The sequence below is a fragment of the Triturus cristatus genome, chromosome 7, assembly GCF_964204655.1.
Source record: "Triturus cristatus chromosome 7, aTriCri1.1, whole genome shotgun sequence".
In the NCBI taxonomy this organism is placed as follows: domain Eukaryota; kingdom Metazoa; phylum Chordata; class Amphibia; order Caudata; family Salamandridae; genus Triturus; species Triturus cristatus.
Window position 1 is genome coordinate 1,879,803,877 of NC_140590.1, and position 22,560 is coordinate 1,879,826,436.

The 22,560-nt window shown below is 56.2% G+C and overlaps 1 protein-coding gene across 1 annotated transcript in view; it reads left to right on the plus strand.

Moving 5' to 3' along the window:
* Nucleotides 1-22,560, plus strand: part of EPHA1 (EPH receptor A1) — a 271,028-nt gene that overhangs the window by 159,960 nt on the left and 88,508 nt on the right. Inside the window, exons 8-10 of the mRNA XM_085620345.1 lie at nt 15,213-15,309; nt 19,623-19,678; nt 21,013-21,138. Of these exons, the coding sequence (XP_085476471.1) occupies nt 15,213-15,309; nt 19,623-19,678; nt 21,013-21,138 (279 nt within the window). The remainder of the gene's footprint in view (nt 1-15,212; nt 15,310-19,622; nt 19,679-21,012; nt 21,139-22,560) is intronic.

Sequence of the window (22,560 nt, forward strand, 5' to 3'; positions counted from 1 at the left end):
TTTGTTAAATATTTCCTCAGTGGGAATTTGAAAAGACTCTGGCCCTGCCTTTTGATGAGTATCAGTCGCCTCTTCGTGTTGATCCATCACCACTACTGTAGATACATCTTTTTCCACATCCATATTGTTTAAATCATTTAAATTGAGATCATCAATAATTTTATTGATCTTCTCTTCAAAGTGGATGGCAATGTCGTCACAAAGCCTTTGTGACGCTTTGATCTTGTTGCTCGCGCAGGCCGGGTTGGACAGGTCCTTCGTTATGGTAAAAGGTGTTTTCGTGCTGTTGGGTGCCAGCAGAATGGTTTTTGCATAATATTCAGCTCTGGATCTAGCAATCATTTCCTTATATAGAGTCTGTAATTGTTTTAAGGTTGTTTTATCTGAAGCAGCATAAAGCTTTCTCCATTTTCTTTCTGCATTTTATTCGCATCTGCTTCCGTCCTTCGCTGTACCAAGGGGCAGACGGTTCTTCCTGTTCTTCAGCTTCGTAACCGGAATGATCTGATCCAGAGCCCGAGTTATTTGCTCACAGCAAATCTGATCGCTTCCTTCCACTGACGCACTGGGAGCGAACGTATCCTGTTCAGAGAGAAGCCCATTCCCGTCCGTGACGGGAGATCGCAGGCTGGGTCAGCTCCATGTTTGTAATGGGCACGGCTATCCAAAAATGAATTAGGCAGTGATCAGTCCAGCACTGGGGCAGTACTTCGACCAGCTTTGCCTCCGCCTGGTTGGCAAAAACTAGATCTAAGGTATGTATATCTTGGTGAGTCGATTGAGTACCAGTTGCTGCAGATTGATACTCTCGCTGCTTGTATTAGGTCTTTATAGGCTGGACTAGAGCTCCCATCATCCCAGATATGAAGTCGCCCACTATATTCAGCCTTGAGTGAGTCAGTGACATGTTAAAAAACGTGTCGATCAAGGCTTGAATATGGGGACTCTGACCTCCGGGAGGCCTATAGCACACTATCCCGGACAGCATTTGTCCTCTTGCCTCATTCAGTGTGAAGCCTAATAATTCTGTGCCCTCGACATCGAGAAACCTATTTATCTTTAAATATCACTCCCACCCCTCCACCTCTCCCTATGGGCCTAGGTTTGTGAAAGATTTTAAACCCTGCTGGACAGGCGAAGCCCAATTCAACCAAAGAGGCGACTCGTCTCCAGGTTTCCGTCATGAATAGCACATCCAGGTCCAGGCACTCCAGCATAGTGTCCGCCTCCTGGGAGTGCGTGACTGAAGAGCTAGTGTTAATCAAGCCACATTTCAATCCCACAGAGGTGTGGTCACCTCTGGTGGTAAAACCCTTGTGCACATCCTCTTGCATTACCCTGGCATCCCTCTCACCTATATGTATAAGTTGTTCTTTTGAATAGCAGAGTCTGGCCTGTCCTGGAGTAAAACTGGCAGCATGGCTGGCGCTGGGCGCGGACGGTGCGCGGATGGGGACAGATGGGCTTGCCTCTGGCGCGCCTCCGGTGCTCCATCGGCGCGCCCGCTGCGTGCATGCTGCGCGCTTGCATCACTCCTCCTAAATAGGGAGGTGTGTGCTGATCCAAGAAAAACTAGTGCGCTGACCAAGACGGCGTCGTCACGGTGACCCGCTCTGACAGGCGGAAGTAAACCAGCACACCTTGGCCAACGGAAAGTGCAAGTATGAGTGCGAGGTAGGACTTTTCTTTTCTTTATCCCCAAATTAGCAGCAATAATTTTTACAGTTTCACAGTTCAACAAATCTCAACACTTTAAAAAGATTCTGCCTTAAAATGAAATAAAAACAAGCGCTTCGCTAGCACGCGCTGCCCTTTCAGATGCGAGTAACGCTAATGTGTGAGTGTGGGTGCGAGTTAAACATGGGACACTGCTTCTTTTGGGGAGGCCTGCTGGGGCGGGGTGGGGCGCGGCTATCCAAGTATCGATCACTAATGCACTCTACTCCCCATCTATACCAACGAAAAGAGTGATGGAGAGATGCGGAGGTCAGACGGTGCACTCCACGACTGCTGCACGTCATAACAGTGAGCCCACAACAGCCTCGCCCAAGATCTCGCAAACCACAATATCCCAGACACTGGAAGCCCCCAGCATGGCTTGAAAAGAAGGGGGCCGTAACCAACACCACCCCCACTCCACCACTACCCAACCTGATGTTTCATGTGCATTGCATTTGTATGAACTGTAACTGGTTAGAGCACACATACATCTGAGAAAGACAAAAATAGAGACCGGAAAAGCAAGAGAGAGAGACAGAGACAGAGAAAGAGTGACTGTGAGAGAAAGAAAGAGAGCGATAGAAAGAGAGAGCTAGTGACTGAGAAATAGTGAGGGAAGCAAGAGCGCTACACTGGAAGAAAGAAGACTGGAGCTGCCCGTCTGCGTCCGTCTCGGTGAGTGACATCCGCCCTGCAGTGGGTTCCGGGCCAAAGAAATGAGGTAGGAAAACGGAGAATGCGCTCAACTGGACGAGTTAGTACACGGAGTGCAGTGACAGAAGCAGGCCAGAGACAGGGTTCGCTGGGAGAGACAAGGTACCTTACAGCACTCGGCAAGGAACGGTGAAAGTGCCCAGGTGGAGCTCTACATATGTGAGGCAGGTATAGGAGAGTTCACTTCACCAGGGGTCCAGGGAGGTAAGGAAACCGAGACAGACCAGAGAGGTAGAACGTAGTGGATTAGAGGTAGGCGAGCCACTGAAAGCTGGTGCTTGAAACGTGGCTCAGCTCGAGTTCCTGTTGGAACCTCAAGCCCATAACGAGCCAAGCTTTCATGTGGCTTCTGCCTGCCCCACTCGCTCTACCCAGGATGTAGCGTTATGGAAAGAGCTGCCGATCCGAGTCTCGGCGTCGACTCAACATCCCGCGTTTCTGGGCAAATCACTAAATGTAAACTAAGCACTTCTCGGTGCAGTGCCGTAATGTGCTCTATTAATGTCAAAGCTCCACATGTTAAGAGAATACACTATATTACATTCTGAGGCAGCTTTATCACAGTTTACGTCCGGTTTGTTGTGGGATTTTAACAACAAACATTTTCAGGGTTCGGCTCGTGCACGGGCTCCAAGATCCTGGTCATATCCTTGGATCGGCTCTGGCTCGGCTCTCCCAGTAAATCTGTTCACTCGCCCAGCTCTATAGATTAGTGGGGGGGGAGGGCAGAGGGGATCGGCGGCGGCCAGGCGGTGTGCGTGAGTTGACAGGGTAATATCACGGGAGAAAGTGTGTGAAAGAAAGTTAGGCCGGAGGCAAAGGACTTCACAGAGGCAGGGCAGTGATATCGTGGAGGGCAGGGAAAAGTACGCAGAATGAGAGCAGCAAGTTAGGGGACAGGAAACGTCACTGCGGAGAGGAACAAGGGCTCGAGAATGTACAGGGTAGGAGAGAGAGCTCACCAAAGAACAGTACAGCATGCGTGAGAGTAAAGAGAGACAACAGGAGAAGTTGGACAGAGGGGTTCAAAAAGGCAAGCCAATGAGGCGGGGAGGTGCAGTGAGGGAGAAAATTGAGGTAGGGTGAGTAAACGAAATGGTGGAAGATAAGCGTGGCTGGGATGGCAAAGTTCATTGAGGCTGCCGAAGAGTGGGAGGAGGCGAGAAGAACAGGGACGCCAGACAAGTGAAATATGTGACATGGGCGTTAAAAATGTAACTTGAGAAAACAGGAGATCCCGGAGACAAGTAAGGGAACGTGGGGTGGAAAGAACAAGAAGAAAGCGAGGTGGAACGCAAAAAGAAATACGAATACAAATGTTAAAGAAAGAAATACACTGAAAGAAGATGGAAACGGGTGAGAAGTATGGGCCTAGATGAAAAGGGAAAAGAGCAACAAGATCATGATAAAAAAAGAGCTAGTCGGTAGAAAACTAGATAGAGATAAAAGTAAATGTAGATTAAGATTCTGAGTCACATGTAGAGGGGAAAGAGAAGTAATGGGGACCACGGGGAAGAGTCTGGGAAAGAGGTAGAAAGAGAATGACAGTTAATAAGGGGTCAGGAAAAGGTAAGCGAACATACAAGGGGTGAGGAAAGTTAAGAAACACAAAGAGAACACTAACAAGCGCGGTCCCGAAAGTGAAAGAGGACCGCGCTGCAGCCGCAGCATGGGGACCTCTTGTCTTTATGGGGCCATGTGTTTCTAATTAGAAACACATGGGCCCATAAAGATAAGAAAGTGCTTTGCGACAAGACGCAAAGCAGGCCACTGAGTCTGGGTTGCAGGCGAAAGGGCGTGAACCAAAAACCCTCATTTCCAACGGCAGGCCACCGTTTAGCATAAACGGTGACGCCAGCCAATGGAAATGAGGGGCGGGGCTTCAAGCCCTCTTCTGAAAGTCCTCCTTAACAATAAATCTCGCCAAGCGAGCAGCGCATGCGCTGCCACGCTAGACGAGACCTAAAAACCAGAGCACTTTAAAATGATGCGCGAACGGGCTAGCATGATGCTGTGATAATGTTGATTTGGGGACACCTTTCGATTCATTATTAACTTTATTTGAATTCTGAGCAGCGATAAGTACTGAATTTTAAGCCTACCAAAAAGTATGGCAACTTGCCTGCTTCGCATTTTTACATTTTAATTTTTCTTTCATTCTCCAGTTAATCTCTAAACAGGGTTCCCTTGCTACAATGTTGCTTTGGATTTGGCAAAGTTTATTTTCTCCTTCCGAGACTCTGATCTTCGACTTTGAACTCCTTGCCTCTAGTCCCAGCCCATCGATTAAGAAAGTATTTTGTACTGCATTGGCTTAGGACATACGCATCCTGAGATTTGTTTAAAATGTCATTTAAACTGATGGAGTGAGGAAGAGATACGAATAGTGGTTGGTGAGATTGCAGAAAAATGTAACGTTTTACCAAATGCCCCCCTACCCCAAAAACACTGGTCATGTGTTACCCCTACGGTGACCTTGTTCCGGGGTGTGTGACCCTGCACATTTCGATGGCTCCGAAAGGGACTTCTGGGAAGTGTTTTCACCACTGCTGACCCCTGGGTTCTCGCCCCTGGGTTCTCGCCCCTAGGTTCTCGCCCCTGGGTTCTCGCCGCTGAGTTCTCGCCCCTGGGTTCTCGCCCCTGGGTTCTCGCCTCTGGGTTCCCGGCCCGGGGTTCCCGCCCCTGGGTTCCCGCCCCTGGGTTCCCGCCCCTGGGTTCCCGTCCCTGGGTTCCCGCCCCTGTGTTCTCGCCCCTGTGTTCTCGCCCCTGGGTTCTCGCCCCTGGGTTCCCGTCCCTGGGTTCCCGTCCCTGGGTTCCCGCCCCTGGGTTCTCGCCCCTGGGTTCTCGCCCCGGGGGTCCCGCCCCGGGGTTCCCGCCCCTGGCTTCTCGCCCGGGGTTCTCGCTGCTGGGTTCTCGCCGCTGGGTTCTCGCCCTGGGGTTCTCGCCGCTGGGTCCGCGCCCCTGGGTTCTCACCTGGGAGTTCCCGCCCCTGGGTTCCCGCCCCTGGGTTCCCGCCCCTGGGTTCTCACCCCTGGGTTCCAGACCCTGGGTTCTCGCCCCTGGGTTCCCGACCCTGGGTTCTCGCCCCTGGGTTCCCGCCCCTGGGTTCTCGCCCCGGGGTCCTCGCCGCATGCGTGTTGTGTCAGTGACCGACCCCAGCATCAACAGCATGAAAAGAGTCTCCCGTGCACGCGGTTCACACAGATGTGAGAGACACTCCGTAAACTGGAAACTGTTCAAAGTCGTCCAAATAACAATACATCACAGGGATTAATATTCCACATTATTATCCAAATAAACTGTGCATTTATAGACAAAAACTAAGAGAACAAGCATTTGCAATGCAATAGGTCTCGCATTGTAAAAACTTTGACCTATTGGTATTGTAAAGGACAATGCCTTTTAATATTGCAGGTTTTTTAAACACATAAATAAAAGACATTGTCGTTTACAATGCCAATAGCTCAAAATATCGCAATTGCGAGACCTATTGCATTGCAAATGCTTGTTTTCTAAATAGTGTCATTGCCTGTGGCTGCTACGTCTGTTCGTGAATCTTTGTAGCTCCGCCGCAGTCTTTCCCCAGTGAGAACAACACTTTCACATTTTTACTTTCAGAACAGGGAGAAAACATGCCCTGCCCATGAAACGTGCTGCGGCTGCCTGGGGTTGCTAGGCCTCCCATGGGTGACACACATTACAGAGGCTGTTTGGCTTTAAATGGCAAAGTCGGGTCGCAGGTTCAAGCGGCTCTTCCAGGGTGCAGTCCTGGGCCAGGAGACATGTTACGTATGTCACCCGAGGTGGGCAGAGCCGGGGTGACCCCCACCCACCCCCCCAACGACCATACCTTGGGGACCAAGGTACCACTTGCTAGGGCCTTACAGGTAAGTTAGCTTATGCCATTTGGGTACAGCCAGTTCAACATACACTCTCTAGGGTCCGGGCACTGAGGTCTGGTGAGCGCGCGGCCTCAGTGCACTCTGAGTTGAAAACCCAGCAGCATCAGTCCAAAGACTTGGGGGAAATCATTAACAAGCATTGGCATAGCCAATAGGTCTCGCCTTTGGGACCTTATAAGTGTTTAGCCATGCAACAGTTGATGATGTTGCACCAAGGATATTGTGCTGGATAACTGAATACTTAAAAGGTCCCAAAGGAGAGACCTATTGGCTATGCCAATGCTTGTTTAACATTTAAATGTTTTTTGCCCATCATTCTTGGTGTATGAGGGTAGATTGGAGAATTATTTTTTTGCTAAAACAGATTAACACTGCGACATAGATTGTCACACAAGTTGTCATTCAATCATTTTTCCAGACTTAACACGTAGACGACATTAAAGGTGAATAATGGTATGGCTTCAAATGGAAGGTAATGCTAATATTTAGCCCACTCTTAATTACTTGGCATTTTAGCAGAAAAGAGAACAGAGATGCAGAGAGATTTATTGCGCATCTCACAATTTGGTAAACTAGTAAAGAAATGAATAAAAACCACATGCTCTTGGTGTTACAATTGACAACGTAGTACAAAAGGGGGTGGTGATGGACGGAGCATCAGAACCAATCAAACACTCCCACCCAATCAACAGATCTGGGTTTGATCCATCACCGTTCTTTAGCCCACTCTGCCACCCCAGTTCAGACATGGCCATATGCAAATCAGTCTGACCCTGTGCCTCATGGGAACAGTCCAGCCCGAACTGCCAAACCATGCCTTCCCTGGACCGGAAACAAGCTTCCTAGGACCGGTTTCTGGCATTTCAGCCGTCTTCAGCCAGGCTGGGGGTGAGTGCTTGCAATGTTCAACACTCCGTCCATCATTTCCTTTGGTTTTGCTTTGTTCGCCATAAGTTGGCAGGGTATGCTCAGACGTGAGTCAGAGTGGGCTAAAGAACAGTGATGGATTAAACCCAGATCAGTTGACTGGGGGTGAGTGCTTGCAATGTTCAACACTCCGTCCATCATTTCCTTTGGTTTTACAATTGACAACGTAACCATTAATTCTGAAATGTTCTCCAAGGCTCAGGATTTTTTGAGACAGGAGCAGTAATTCAATAAATTATAAAATGCACTAGTAAGATGAGCAGAATTCTGTTTATGGGTTGTACTTTAACCTAATGGAAGGGCTACTGGAATTATGCAGCCGGTGAGGACAAAATTATGCAGCCAGTGAGGACAAAATTATGCAGCCGGTGAGAACAAAATTATGGAGCCGGTGAGAACAAAATTATGCAGCCGGTGAGGACAAAATTATGCAGCCGGTGAGGACAAAATTATGCAGCCGGTGAGGACAAAATTATGCAGCCGGTGAGGACAAAATTATTCAGCCAGTGAGGACAAAAATATGCTGCCAGTGAGGACAAAATTATGCAGCCGGTGAGGACAAAATTATGCAGCCGGTGAGGACAAAATTATTCAGCCAGTGAGGACAAAAATATGCAGCCAGTGAGGACAAAATTATGCAGCCGGTGAGGGCAAAATTATGGAGCCAGTGAGGACAAAATTATGCAGCCAGTGAGGACAAAATTATGCAGCCGGTGAGGACAAATGAGGACAAAATTATGCAGCCGGTGAGGACAAAATTATGCAGCCGGTGAGGACAAAATTATGCAGCTGGTGAGGACAAAATTATGAAGCCGGTGAGGACAAAATTATGCAGCCAGTGAGGACAAAATTATGCAGCCGGTGAGGACAAAATTATGCAGCCGGTGAGGACAAAATTATGCAGCAAGAATAGGCAAAGTATGTAGGATAAGGCAGCTCTTTTTGTGTTGGTATTATTTCATTATTTTGCATTTTTTACTCATCGTAACACTGTATGTGAAAAGATTTCACCTCAATAGTACCTGCTTAGTAACCCTACATGCCAACAAGCAAGGCACCTCAACGTAGCGCCCTTCAATTCCTCCACTAGCCCTGTGGCTCACAGGAGCGTTGCATGCGACACTGGCCACGGGGCTGTGAGATGGACCTGCAGGGGCTTGGAACTCGAGAGGCTAGTCAGCCCAGCCTGGCTGCAGTGTCAGCTGGTGAGGGTTCTGCTGCAAAGAGAGAAAGACAGTTTCTTTCTTGCCACTGGTACTTGTGTGTGCCCCCCTCAGGCGGTATAGCAGGCCTTCCTGTCAGCCTCCTGCTTTTGCGCAGGGCAGCTTGGCATGGACCTACCATGCGCATACGGCACGTGACAGGCTGCGGGCATTTCCAGCTGAGAGCAGCTACTTGGAATAGAGCTCCCTCCGTCCTGACCATGGTAGCAGGCGCCAAAGGGCTGCGGCTAGACTCTGACCCGGCAGCTTCCCGCCTGCACAACGGAAATGCCAACGTGACCGGATGACATGGAGGGTGTGACGTGTTTTCAGACACCCGTCCAGTGAATGATGTCACAAAATCTCAAATCCCGAGCTGGAACCAAACACAGGAATGTTCTAGAAGGGCTGTTGGCAGTTATTAGCGACAGTGGACTGGATGAAGAGAAAACATTTTGTTGTCCCTCGCAGAAGGGGTGAAGCTGTGAGCCGCACGCAGTGCGCATCAGGCAGGAATGTGGCAGGGAGGTTTGCATTTCTTGAATTGTGGTCTCAAAAGTAACCTGAACACAATCGCCATCCGTTTATATAAGAGAACGCGACAATATAAATGCAGAATGTCAAGAAAAAAAAAAGACTGGAGATTAATTTCTCACAACTTGAGCACAATGATTGTGAGGTATTTCACACCCATCTTTTTAGGTTCTACTTGCACACTGCAGCGGGGGCAAATGCCATCTACCCAGCTATACATTGTCAATGTTTAGGGACGTCAAAAAGCTCATTCTGTATGTTATGGAAAGTCTTGCCATGGTTAGAGCAGTCCAGACCTCTGACACCAGGGCACCATCTGCCTATACAACGTGCACATCAATATACTCTTGGGAGCGCAATGGCCTCACAACAAACAAAAACAAGCATTGGCCGCGCGGCAGTAAAAGTAACGCCGCGATGTCGTAAAAGCGAAAGTCATCGCAATCGCTCTGAAAGCAAAAGTGATCGCGATGACGCGCTAAAGCAGGAGTTTTCAAAGTGCTGCTGAAGGGTAGCGGTTCGTGCGTGCACACTCGCGTGAACGCAAGCGCTAGGCCAGCCAGCAGCACTTTGAAAACTCACCTCCAAAATGTCTCTCCGAGCCAGCGCATGCGCTGGGCTCAGCGAGACCTAAAAAAAGAGGCGTTTCCTTACAGCCACACACAGGTTACACTCTGTCCAAGGATTGCACACAGAGTGCAGTCAGTCCAAGGCCCACCCACAGGTTACACTCAGTCCAAAGCCCGCACACAGGTTACACTCAGTCAAAAGGCCCGCAGACAGGTTACACTCAGTCCAAAGCCCGCACACAGGTTACACTCAGTCCAAGGCCTGCACACAGGTTACACTCAGTCCAAGGCCTGCACACAGGTTACACTCAGTCCAAGGCCCGCACACAGGTTACACTCAGTCCAAGGCCCGCAGACAGGTTACACTCAGTCCAAGGCCTGCACACAGGTTACACTCAGTCCAAGGCCCGCACACAGGTTACACTCAGTCAAAAGGCCCGCAGACAGGTTACACTCAGTCCAAAGCCCGCACACAGGTTACACTCAGTCCAAGGCCGCAGACAGGTTACACTCAGTCCAAGGCCCGCAGACAGGTTACACTCAGTCCAAGGCCCGCAGACAGGTTACACTCAGTCCAAGGCCCGCAGACAGGTTACACTCAGTCCAAGGCCCGCAGACAGGTTACACTCAGTCCAAGGCCTGCACACAGGTTACAGTCAGTCCAAGGCCCGCAGACAGGTTACAGTCAGTTCAAGGCCCGCAGACAGGTTACACTCAGTCCAAGGCCCGCAGACAGGTTACACTCAGTCCAAAGCCCGCAGACAGGTTACACTCAGTCCAAAGCCCGCACACAGGTTACACTCAGTCAAAAGGCCCGCAGACAGGTTACACTCAGTCCAAGGCCCGCAGACAGGTTACACTCAGTCCAAGGCCTGCACACAGGTTACACTCAGTCCAAGGCCCGCAGACAGGTTACACTCAGTCCAAGGCCCGCAGACAGGTTACACTCAGTCCAAGGCCCGCACACAGGTTACACTCAGTCCAAGGCCTGCACACAGGTTACACTCAGTCCAAGGCCCGCAGACAGGTTACACTCAGTCCAAGGCCCGCAGACAGGTTACACTCAGTCCAAGGCCTGCACACAGGTTACAGTCAGTCCAAGGCCCGCAGACAGGTTACAGTCAGTTCAAGGCCCGCAGACAGGTTACACTCAGTCCAAGGCCCGCAGACAGGTTACACTCAGTCCAAAGCCCGCAGACAGGTTACACTCAGTCCAAAGCCCGCACACAGGTTACACTCAGTCAAAAGGCCCGCAGACAGGTTACACTCAGTCCAAGGCCCGCAGACAGGTTACACTCAGTCCAAGGCCCGCAGACAGGTTACACTCAGTCCAAAGCCCGCAGACAGGTTACACTCAGTCCAAGGCCCGCACACAGGTTACACTCAGTCCAAGGCCCGCAGACAGGTTACACTCAGTCCAAGGCCCGCACACAGGTTACACTCAGTCCAAGGCCCACAGACAGGTTACACTCAGTCCAAGGCCTGCACACAGGTTACACTCAGTCCAAGGCCCGCACACAGGTTACACTCAGTCCAAGGCCCGCAGACAGGTTACACTCAGTCCAAGGCCCGCAGACAGGTTACACTCAGTCCAAAGCCCGCACACAGGTTACACTCAGTCCAAGGCCCGCACACAGGTTACACTCAGTCCAAGGCCCGCAGACAGGTTACACTCAGTCCAAGGCCCGCACACAGGTTACACTCAGTCCAAGGCCCGCAGACAGGTTACACTCAGTCCAAGGCCCGCAGACAGGTTACACTCAGTCCAAGGCCCGCAGACAGGTTACACTCAGTCCAAAGCCCGCACACAGGTTACACTCAGTCCAAGGCCCGCACACAGGTTACACTCAGTCCAAGGCCCGCAGACAGGTTACACTCAGTCCAAGGCCCGCAGACAGGTTACACTCAGTCCAAGGCCTGGACACAGGTTACAGTCAGTCCAAGGCCCGCAGACAGGTTACAGTCAGTTCAAGGCCCGCAGACAGGTTACACTCAGTCCAAAGCCCGCAGACAGGTTACACTCAGTCCAAAGCCCGCAGACAGGTTACACTCAGTCCAAAGCCCGCAGACAGGTTACACTCAGTCCAAGGCCCGCAGACAGGTTACACTCAGTCCAAGGCCCGCAGACAGGTTACACTCAGTCCAAGGCCCGCAGACAGGTTACACTCAGTCCAAGGCCCGCAGACAGGTTACACTCAGTCCAAGGCCCGCAGACAGGTTACACTCAGTCCAAAGCCCGCACACAGGTTACACTCAGTCCAAGGCCCGCAGACAGGTTACACTCAGTCCAAGGCCCGCAGACAGGTTACACTCAGTCCAAGGCCTGGACACAGGTTACAGTCAGTCCAAGGCCCGCAGACAGGTTACAGTCAGTTCAAGGCCCGCAGACAGGTTACACTCAGTCCAAGGCCCGCAGACAGGTTACACTCAGTCCAAAGCCCGCAGACAGGTTACACTCAGTCCAAAGCCCGCACACAGGTTACACTCAGTCAAAAGGCCCGCAGACAGGTTACACTCAGTCCAAGGCCCGCAGACAGGTTACACTCAGTCCAAGGCCTGCACACAGGTTACACTCAGTCCAAGGCCCGCAGACAGGTTACACTCAGTCCAAGGCCCGCACACAGGTTACACTCAGTCCAAGGCCCGCACACAGGTTACACTCAGTCCAAGGCCCGCAGACAGGTTACACTCAGTCCAAGGCCCGCAGACAGGTTACACTCAGTCCAAAGCCCGCAGACAGGTTACACTCAGTCCAAAGCCCGCACACAGGTTACACTCAGTCCAAGGCCCGCACACAGGTTACACTCAGTCCAAGGCCCGCACACAGGTTACACTCAGTCCAAGGCCCGCAGACAGGTTACACTCAGTCCAAGGCCTGCACACAGGTTACACTCAGTCCAAGGCCCGCACACAGGTTACACTCAGTCCAAGGCCCGCACACAGGTTACACTCAGTCCAAGGCCCGCAGACAGGTTACACTCAGTCCAAGGCCCGCAGACAGGTTACACTCAGTCCAAAGCCCGCACACAGGTTACACTCAGTCCAAGGCCCGCACACAGGTTACACTCAGTCCAAGGCCCGCAGACAGGTTACACTATGTCCAAGGCCCGCAGACAGGTTACACTCAGTCCAAGGCCTGCACACAGATTACAGTCAGTCCAAGGCCCGCAGACAGGTTACAGTCAGTTCAAGGCCCGCAGACAGGTTACACTCAGTCCAAGGCCCGCAGACAGGTTACACTCAGTCCAAAGCCCGCAGACAGGTTACACTCAGTCCAAAGCCCGCACACAGGTTACACTCAGTCAAAAGGCCCGCAGACAGGTTACACTCAGTCCAAGGCCCGCAGACAGGTTACACTCAGTCCAAGGCCTGCACACAGGTTACACTTAGTCCAAGGCCCGCACACAGGTTACACTCAGTCCAAGGCCCGCAGACAGGTTACACTCAGTCCAAGGCCTGCACACAAGTTACACTCAGTCCAAGGCCCGCAGACAGGTTACACTCAGTCCAAGGCCCGCAGACAGGTTACACTCAGTCCAAAGCCCGCAGACAGGTTACACTCAGTCCAAGGCCCGCACACAGGTTACACTCAGTCCAAGGCCCGCAGACAGGTTACACTCAGTCCAAGGCCCGCACACAGGTTACACTCAGTCCAAGGCCCGCAGACAGCTTACACTCAGTCCAAGGCCTGCACACAGGTTACACTCAGTCCAAGGCCCGCAGACAGCTTACACTCAGTCCAAGGCCTGCACACAGGTTACACTCAGTCCAAGGCCCGCAGACAGCTTACACTCAGTCCAAGGCCCGCACACAGGTTACACTCAGTCCAAGGCCCGCAGACAGCTTACACTCAGTCCAAGGCCTGCAGACAGGTTACACTCAGTCCAAGGCCCGCAGACAGGTTACACTCAGTCCAAGGCCCGCAGACAGGTTACACTCAGTCCAAGGCCCGCAGACAGGTTACACTCAGTCCAAGGCCTGCACACAGGTTACACTCAGTCCAAGGCCCGCAGACAGGTTACACTCAGTCCAAGGCCCGCAGACAGGTTACACTCAGTCCAAAGCCCGCAGACAGGTTACACTCAGTCCAAGGCCCGCACACAGGTTACACTCAGTCCAAGGCCCGCAGACAGGTTGCACTCAGTCCAAGGCCCGCACACAGGTTACACTCAGTCCAAGGCCCGCAGACAGGTTACACTCAGTCCAAGGCCTGCACACAGGTTACACTCAGTCCAAGGCCCGCACACAGGTTACACTCAGTCCAAGGCCCGCAGACAGCTTACACTCAGTCCAAGGCCTGCACACAGGTTACACTCAGTCCAAGGCCCGCACACAGGTTACACTCAGTCCAAGGCCCGCAGACAGCTTACACTCAGTCCAAGGCCTGCACACAGGTTACACTCAGTCCAAGGCCCGCAGACAGCTTACACTCAGTCCAAGGCCTGCACACAGGTTACACTCAGTCCAAGGCCCGCAGACAGGTTACACTCAGTCCAAAGCCCGCAGACAGCTTACACTCAGTCCAAGGCCCGCAGACAGGTTACACTCAGTCCAAGGCCTGCAGACAGGTTACACTCAGTCCAAGGCCCGCACACAGGTTACACTCAGTCCAAGGCCCGCAGACAGGTTACACTCAGTCCAAGGCCCGCAGACAGGTTACACTCAGTCCAAGGCCTGCACACAGGTTACACTCAGTCTCAGGCCTGCGCACAGAGTGCACTCAGTCCAAGGCAGGGGAGCCCCCTCTTGTGGTCTCGTCCGTCGTCTGGCCTCTATCTTCACTCTGTGAGGTTGGATCCATCTATGGGTCGTCGGGGGGGGGGGGGGAGTCGGGGGCTGTTGCCTCCATTGCTCTTCTCGTGTTGCATCTTTTCCTTGTGTTTTGGAAGCCTCTGGGGTCGGGCTGTTCTGCTCCACTGATGCCCTAAATGTGACTCCCTCTCTGCTCCTTCCCTGCCCTCTCTGCCCCTTCCCTGCCCTCTCTGCCACCCCCTGACCTCTCTGCCCCTTCCCTGCCCTCTCTGCCACCCCCTGCCCTCTCTGCCCCTTCCCCCTCTGCCACCTCCCTGCCCTCTCTGCCCCTTCCCTGCCCTCTCTGCCCCTACCCTTCCCTCTCTGCCCCCTCCCTGCCCTCTCTGCCACCCCCTGCCCTCTCTGCCCCTTCCCTGCCCTCTCTGCCACCCCCTGCCCTCTCTGCCCCTTCCCTCTCTGCCACCTCCCTGCCCTCTCTGCCCCTTCCCTGCCCTCTCTGCCCCTACCCTTCCCTCTCTGCCCCTACCCTTCCCTCTCTGCCCCCTCCCTGCCCTCTCTGCCACCTCCTGCCCTCTCTGCCCCCTCTCTGCCCCTTCCCTGTCTTCCCTGTCCACTCTGCCCCTTCGCTGCCCACTCTGCCCCCTCCCTGCCCTCTCTACCACCCCCCTGCCCTCTCTGCCACCTCTCTGCCCCTTCCCTGTCTTCCCTGTCCTCTCTGCCCCCTCCCTGCCCTCTCTGCCCCTTCCCTGCCCACTCTGCCCCCTCCCTGTCCTCTCTGCCCTTCCCTGCCCTCCCTCGTCTTGCATCTGTTCCTTGTGTCCTGGGAGCCTCTGGGGTCGGGCTGCTCTGCTCCACTGATGCCCTAAGGGTGACCCCCTCCCTCTCTCTTTCAGACCCCAAGGGCCTGTCGGCGGGGGAGGCGGCTGCCATTGCTGTGGCGGTGCTGGTGGGGGCTGCAGTCCTCGTGCTCGTCGTCTACATCCGGCGCAGGTAGGAAAGGACCCCCCGGTGTGAGGTACGGAGGGGGGAGGGAAGGGGCGCTGCGGGGCAGGAGTGGGGGGCATCGATGGGGCTACGCCTAGGAGCAGAGATAGTCTAGCAGGGGTGAGGGAGCCCAGGAGTGAGGGAGCCTAGGAGTGAGGGAGCCCCCAGGGGTGAGGGAGTCCAGGAGTGAGGGAGTGATGGAGATCAGGAGTGAGGGAGCCCAGGAGTGAGGGGGCCCGGGAGTGAGGGAGCCCAGGAGTGAGGGAGTGATGGAGATCAGGAGTGAGGGAGCCCAGGAGTGAGGGGGCCCGGGAGTGAGGGAGCCCAGGAGTGAGGGAGCCCGGGAGTGAGGGAGCCCAGGAGTGAGGGAGCCTCCAGGGGTGAGGAAGCCTCCAGGGGTGAGGGAGCCCAGGAGTGAGGGAGCCCAGGAGTGAGGGAGCCCACGGGTGAGGGGGCCCAGGAGTGAGGGAGCTCGGGAGTGATGGAGCCCAGGAGTGAGGGAATGATGGAGATCAGGAGTGAGGGAGCCCAGGAGTGAGGGGGCCCGGGAGTGAGGGAGCCCAGGAGTGAGGGAGTGATGGAGATCAGGAGTGAGGGAGCCCAGGAGTGAGGGGGCCCGGGAGTGAGGGAGCCCAGGAGTGAGGGAGTGATGGAGATCAGGAGTGAGGGAGCCCAGGAGTGAGGGAGCCCGGGAGTGAGGGAGCCCAGGACTGATGGAGCTCAGGAGTGAGGGAGCCTCCAGGGGTGAGGAAGCCTCCAGGGGTGAGGGAGCCCAGGAGTGATGGAGCCCAGGAGTGAGTGAGCCCAGGGGTGAGGGAGCCCAGGAGTGAGGGAGCCCAGGAGTGAGGGAGCCCACGGGTGAGGGGGCCCAGGAGTGAGGGAGCTCGGGAGTGATGGAGCCCAGGAGTGAAGGAGCCCAGGAGTGAGGGAGCCCAGGGGTGAGGGAGCCCAGGAGTGAGGAAGCCCAGGAGTGAGGGAGGGATGGAGATCAGGAGTGAGGGAGCCCAGCAGTGAGGGAGCCCAGCAGTGAGGGAGCCCAGGAGTGAGGGAGCCCAGGGGTGAGGGATCCCAGGAGTGAGGAAGCCCGGGAGTGAGGGAGCACGGGAGTGAGGGAGCCCACGGGCGAGGGGGCCCAGGAGTGAGGGAGATCAGGAGTGAGGGAGCCTGGGAGTGAGGGAGCCCAGGAGTGAGGGAGTCCAGGGGTGAGGGAGATCAGGAGTGAGGGAGCCCAGGAGTGAGGGAGCCCAGGAGTGAGGGAGCACGGGAGTGAGGGAGCCCACGGGTGAGGGGGCCCAGGAGTGAGGGAGCCCGGGAGTGAGGGAGCACGGGAGTGAGGGAGCCCACGGGTGAGGGGGCCCAGGAGTGAGGGAGCCCAGGGGTGAGGGAGCCCAGGAGTGAGGGAGCCCAGGAGTGAGGGAGCACGGGAGTGAGGGAGCCCACGGGCGAGGGGGCCCAGGAGTGAGGGAGATCAGGAGTGAGGGAGCCTGGGAGTGAGGGAGCCCAGGAGTGAGGGAGTCCAGGGGTGAGGGAGATCAGGAGTGAGGGAGCCCAGGAGTGAGGGAGCCCAGGAGTGAGGGAGCACGGGAGTGAGGGAGCCCACGGGTGAGGGGGCCCAGGAGTGAGGGAGCCCGGGAGTGAGGGAGCACGGGAGTGAGGGAGCCCACGGGTGAGGGGGCCCAGGAGTGAGGGAGCCCAGGGGTGAGGGAGCCCAGGAGTGAGGGAGCCCAGGAGTGAGGGAGCACGGGAGTGAGGGAGCCCACGGGCGAGGGGGCCCAGGAGTGAGGGAGATCAGGAGTGAGGGAGCCCGGGAGTGAGGGAGCCCGGGAGTGAGGGAGCCCAGGAGTGAGGGAGATCAGGAGTGAGGGAGATCAGGAGTGAGGGAGCCCAGGAGTGAGGGAGCACGGGAGTGAGGGAGCCCACGGGTGAGGGGGCCCAGGAGTGAGGGCGATCAGGAGTGAGGGAGCCCGGGAGTGAGGGAGCCCGGGAGTGAGGGAGCCCAGGAGTGAGGGAGCCCAGGAGTGAGGGAGTCCAGGAGTGAGGGAGTCCAGGAGTGAGGGAGCCCAGGAGTGAGGGAGACCAGGAGTGATGGAGCTCAGGGGTGTGGGAGTCCAGGAGTGATGGAGCCCAGGAGTGAGTGAGCCCAGGAGTGAGGGAGATCAGGGGTGAGTGAGCCCAGGAGTGAGGGAGCCCAGGGGTGAGGGAGCTCAGGGGTGATGGAGCCCAGGAGTGAGGGAGCCCCCAGGGGTGAGGGGGCCCAGGAATAAGGGAGCCCAGGGGTGAGGGAGTCCAGGAGTGAGGGAGCCCAGGAGTGATGGAGCCCAGGAGTGATGGAGCCCAGGAGTGATGGAGCCCAGGAGTGAGGGAGCCCAGGAGTGAGGGAGCCCGGGAGTGAAGGAGCCTAGGGAGTGAGGGAGCCCACGGGTGAGGGGGCCCAGGAGTGAGGGAGATCAGGAGTGAGGGAGCCCGGGAGTGAGGGAGCCCAGGAGTGAGGGAGTCCAGGGGTGAGGGAGATCAGGAGTGAGGATGCCCAGGAGTGAGGGAGCACGGGAGTGAGGGAGCCCACGGGTGAGGGGGCCCAGGAGTGAGGGAGATCAGGAGTGAGGGAGCCCGGGAGTGAGGGAGCCCAGGAGTGAGGGAGCCCAGGAGTGAGGGGGACCAGGAGTGATGGAGCTCAGGGGTGTGGGAGTCCAGGAGTGAGGGAGCCCAGGAGTGAGGGAGCTCAGGAGTGAGGGAGCTCAGGAGTGAGGGAGCTCGGGAGTGATGGAGCCCAGGAGTGAGGGAGCCTCCAGGGGTGAGGGAGCCCAGGAGTGATGGAGCCCAGGGGTGAGGGAGCCCAGGGGTGAGGGAGCCCAGGAGTGATGGAGCCCAGGAGTGATGGAGCCCAAGAGTGAGGGAGATCAGGGGTGAGGGAGATCAGGAGTGAGGGAGCTCAGGAGTGAGGGAGCTCGGGAGTGATGGAGCCCAGGAGTGAGGGAGCCTCCAGGGGTGAGGGAGCCCAGGAGTGATGGAGCCCAGGGGTGAGGGAGCCCAGGAGTGATGGAGCCCAGGGGTGAGGGAGCCCAGGGGTGAGGGAGCCCAGGAGTGATGGAGCCCAGGAGTGATGGAGCCCAAGAGTGAGGGAGATCAGGGGTGAGGGAGCCCAGGAGTGATGGAGCCCAGGGGTGAGGGAGCCCAGGAGTGATGGAGCCCAGGGGTGAGGGAGCCTCCAGGGGTGAGGGAGCCCAGGAGTGATGGAGCCCAGGAGTGAGTGAGCCCAGGAGTGAGGGAGATCAGGGGTGAGTGAGCCCAGGAGTGAGGGAGCCCAGTGGTGATGGAGCCCAGGAGTGAGGGAGCCCCAGGGGTGAGGGGGCCCAGGAGAGAGGGAGCCTAGAAGTAAGGGAGCCCAGGGGTGAGGGAGTCCAGGAGTGAGGGAGCCCAGGAGTGAGGGAGCCCAGGAGTGAGGGAGCCCAGGGGTGAGGGAGCCCAGGGGTGAGGGAGCCCAGGGGTGAGGGAGCCTAGGAGTGAGGGAGCCCCCAGGGGTGAGGGAGCCCAGGGGTGAGGGAGCCTAGGAGTGATGGAGCCCAGGGGTGAGGGAGCCCAGGAGTGATGGAGCCCAGGGGTGAGGGAGCCCAGGGGTGAGGGAGCCCAGGAGTGATGGAGCCCAGGAGTGATGGAGCCCAAGAGTGAGGGAGATCAGGGGTGAGGGAGCCCAGGAGTGATGGAGCCCAGGGGTGAGGGAGCCCAGGAGTGATGGAGCCCAGGGGTGAGGGAGCCTCCAGGGGTGAGGGAGCCCAGGAGTGATGGAGCCCAGGAGTGAGTGAGCCCAGGAGTGAGGGAGACCAGGGGTGAGTGAGCCCAGGAGTGAGGGAGCCCAGTGGTGATGGAGCCCAGGAGTGAGGGAGCCCCAGGGGTGAGGGGGCCCAGGAGAGAGGGAGCCTAGAAGTAAGGGAGCCCAGGGGTGAGGGAGTCCAGGAGTGAGGGAGCCCAGGAGTGAGGGAGCCCAGGAGTGAGGGAGCCCAGGGGTGAGGGAGCCCAGGGGTGAGGGAGCCTAGGAGTGAGGGAGCCCCCAGGGGTGAGGGAGCCCAGGGGTGAGGGAGCCTAGGAGTGAGGGAGATCAGGGGTGAGGTGCACTGCCAGAGCTGTGTACAAGCCCCAGGGGGTGCTCTTCTCAGGGTGGAGGTCCCTCGGCGGAGCAGAGGATGGGGGTGACACACCAGGATGGCTGACTCTCTCTGATATATTGTGGGGTGCTCTTCTCAGGGTGGAGGTCCCTCGGCGGAGCAGAGTATGGGGGTGACACACCAGGATGACTGACCTCTTATAAATTGTTTGTTCTTCAGACGGTCCCGCCGCAAAGGAGGCCGAGCTGACTGCAGCTTCACGGGCTCGGACAGAGGTAAGCTCCGCCCCCTGGGGCGCTTCAAGGCGCTAGAAAGCGCCATGCTCCAGGTTCACCCTTCTCGTTAAATGCACCTATCGGGTGATGTCTTTGGTTCTGGTAGTGCCCCGGCTCTGTTGTTTGTGGGTGCATAGCACGCTACTAGAGGAGGCGCAGCTGGCAGGGGTCAGAGGTCACTGCAGAGGTCACTGCTGGAATTGATGGAAGAGTGGGGGTCTCCTGTATTCGGGGTGGGCAGGGCTGGTGCGGATCCTGCTTGAGGGAGCGCCCCCTGTGGTGGTGACATTACCCTGCTTCTGAGCTTCACCCCGTGATCCGCAGGAGGCATGCCCTTCCAGTGAGAGGGGGTGCCGGGATATGATAGGGGGCACCATGGGGGCGGGTGAAAGGATCTAGAGGGTTTCACTGGGGAGGTGGGTGCCACGTTGTGATAGGGTGCACATTAGGGGTTGTGCCAGGGTGTAGTGGGGTACACTGCGGGGGTGGATGCCAGGGAGCGATAGGGTACACAGTGGGGTAGGTACCAGAGTCTGATGCACTGTTTGGTGCTCTGTGGGGGTGAGTGCCAGTGTGGGGATGGGTGCACTGTGGGGGTGGGTGCTCGGGTGTAGTGGGGTGCACTGTTTGGGTGGGTGTTAGGGTGCAGGGGGGCCTGTGCGGGTGGGTGCTCGGGTGTAGTGGGGTCCACTGTAGTGGTGGGTGCTAGGGTGCAGGGGGGCCTGTGGTGGTGGGTGCTCGGGTGTAGTGGGGTGTACTGTGGGGTGTTCTGGGGGTGGGAGCTAGGGTGCAGTGGGGTGCACTGTTGGGGTGGGTGCTAGGGTGCAGTGTGGTGCACTGTGGGGGTGGGTGCTAGGGTGCAGTGGGGTGTACGGTGGGGGTGGGAGCTAGGGTGCAGGGGGCCTGTGGGGGTGGGTGCTAGGGTGCAGGGGGGCCTGTGGGGGTGGTTGCTCGGGTGTAGTAGGGTGCTCTGTTAAGGTGGGAGCTAGGGTGCAGGGGGGCCTGTGGGGGTGGGTGCTAGGGTGTAGAGGGGTGCTCTATGGGGGTGGGTGCTAGGGCGCAGGGGGCCTGTGGGAGTGGGTGCTAGGGTGTAGTGGGGTGCACTGTGGGGTGCTCTGTTGGGGTGGGAGCTAGGGTGTAGGGGGGTCTGTGGGGGTGGGTGTTAGGGTGCAGGGGGGGCTGTGGGGGTGGATGCTAGGGTGCACTGTGGAGGTGGGTGCTGGGGTGCTCTGTTAAGGTGGGAGCTAGGGCGCAGGGGGGGCTGTGGGTGCTAGGGTGCAGTGGGGTTCGCTTTGGCTCCTATAATGGTTGTCTGCCCCCCCCCCCCTGTGCAGAAGAGAAGGTGCTTCTGAAGCCCTACGTGGACCTGCTCGCCTACCAGGACCCGGCCCAGGCCTTCCAGCAGTTCACCCGGGAGATCGACCCGGATTGGGTCACCACGGAGGACGTCATCGGGGAGGGTGAGTTCGGGGCAGCCGTGCTCCCGCTACACTGTGGTGGGGGAGGCTGCAGCCCTGTCTGTCCTTCTGTGTCACTTTCACTTCCAGCCAACCCTGCGGTGGGGGAGGCCCTGTCTGTCCTTCTGTGTCACTTTCACTTCCAGCCAACCCTGTGGTGGGGGAGGCCCTGTCTGTCCTTCTGTGTCCTGTCACTTCTACCCCACCGTGCGGTGGGGGAGGCTTCAGCCCTGTCTGTCTGTGTCCTATCACTTCCACCCCACCCTGTAGTGAGGCGAAGCCCTGTCTGTCCTGTCACTATCACTCCCTCCGAACCCTGTGGTGAGGGAGGCCCTGTCTGTCCTTCTGTGTCCTGTCACTTCCACCCAACCCTGTGGTGAGGGAGACCCTGTCTGTATTCTGTGTCCTGTCACTTCTACCCCACCCTGTGGTGGGGGAGGCTCCAGTCCTGTCGGTCATTTCTGCTCCACCCTGTTCTGTCTCTCTTCTCTTTCACTCTTGCCTCTTTGGTAGTCCCTCCTCTCGACAGCCCAGCTCAGAATCTCTGTCCATATTCTGTCTCCCTTGCACTCTCACAGTGACTTCTATCTTTCTCATCTGCCCCCCCCCGCAGACCCTTGAACCGGCGCTCCTGCTCCCCAACACTCCCCCTTTTTGCAGCATGCACCTATCCGAGATTCACAGTGCTGCAGCATGAATCTATCCTAGATTCACAGTGCTGCAGCATGAACCTCTTCTAAGATTCACAGTGCTGCATAAACCTATCCTAGATTCACAGTGCTGCAGCATGAACCTACCCTAGCTTCACATTACTGCACCATGAACCTATCCTAGATTCACAGTGCTGCAGCATGAACCTATCCTACATTCACAGTGCTGCAGCATGCATCTATTCTAGATTCACAGTGCTGCAGCATAAACCTCTCCTAGATTCACAGTGCTGCATCATGAACCTATCCTAGTTTCACAGTGCTGCAGCATGCATCTATTCTAGATTCACAGTGCTGCAGCATGCATCTATTCTAGATTCACAGTGCTGCAGCATAAAGCTATTCTAGATTCACAGTGCTGCAGCATTAACCGATTGTATATTCACAGTGCTGCAGCATGAACCTATTCTAGATTCACAGTGCTGCAGCATAAACTTATTCTAGATTCACAGTACTGCATCATGAACCTATCCTAGTTTCACAGTGCTGCAGCATGCATCTAGTCTAGATTCACAGTGCTGCAGCGTAAACCTATTCTAGATTCACAGTGCTGCAGCATAAACCTAGTCTAGATTCACAGTACTGCATCATGAACCTATCCTAGTTTCACAGTGCTGCAGCATGCATCTAGTCTAGATTCACAGTGCTGCAGCGTAAACCTATTCTAGATTCACAGTGCTGCAGCATAAACCTAGTCTAGATTCACAGTACTGCA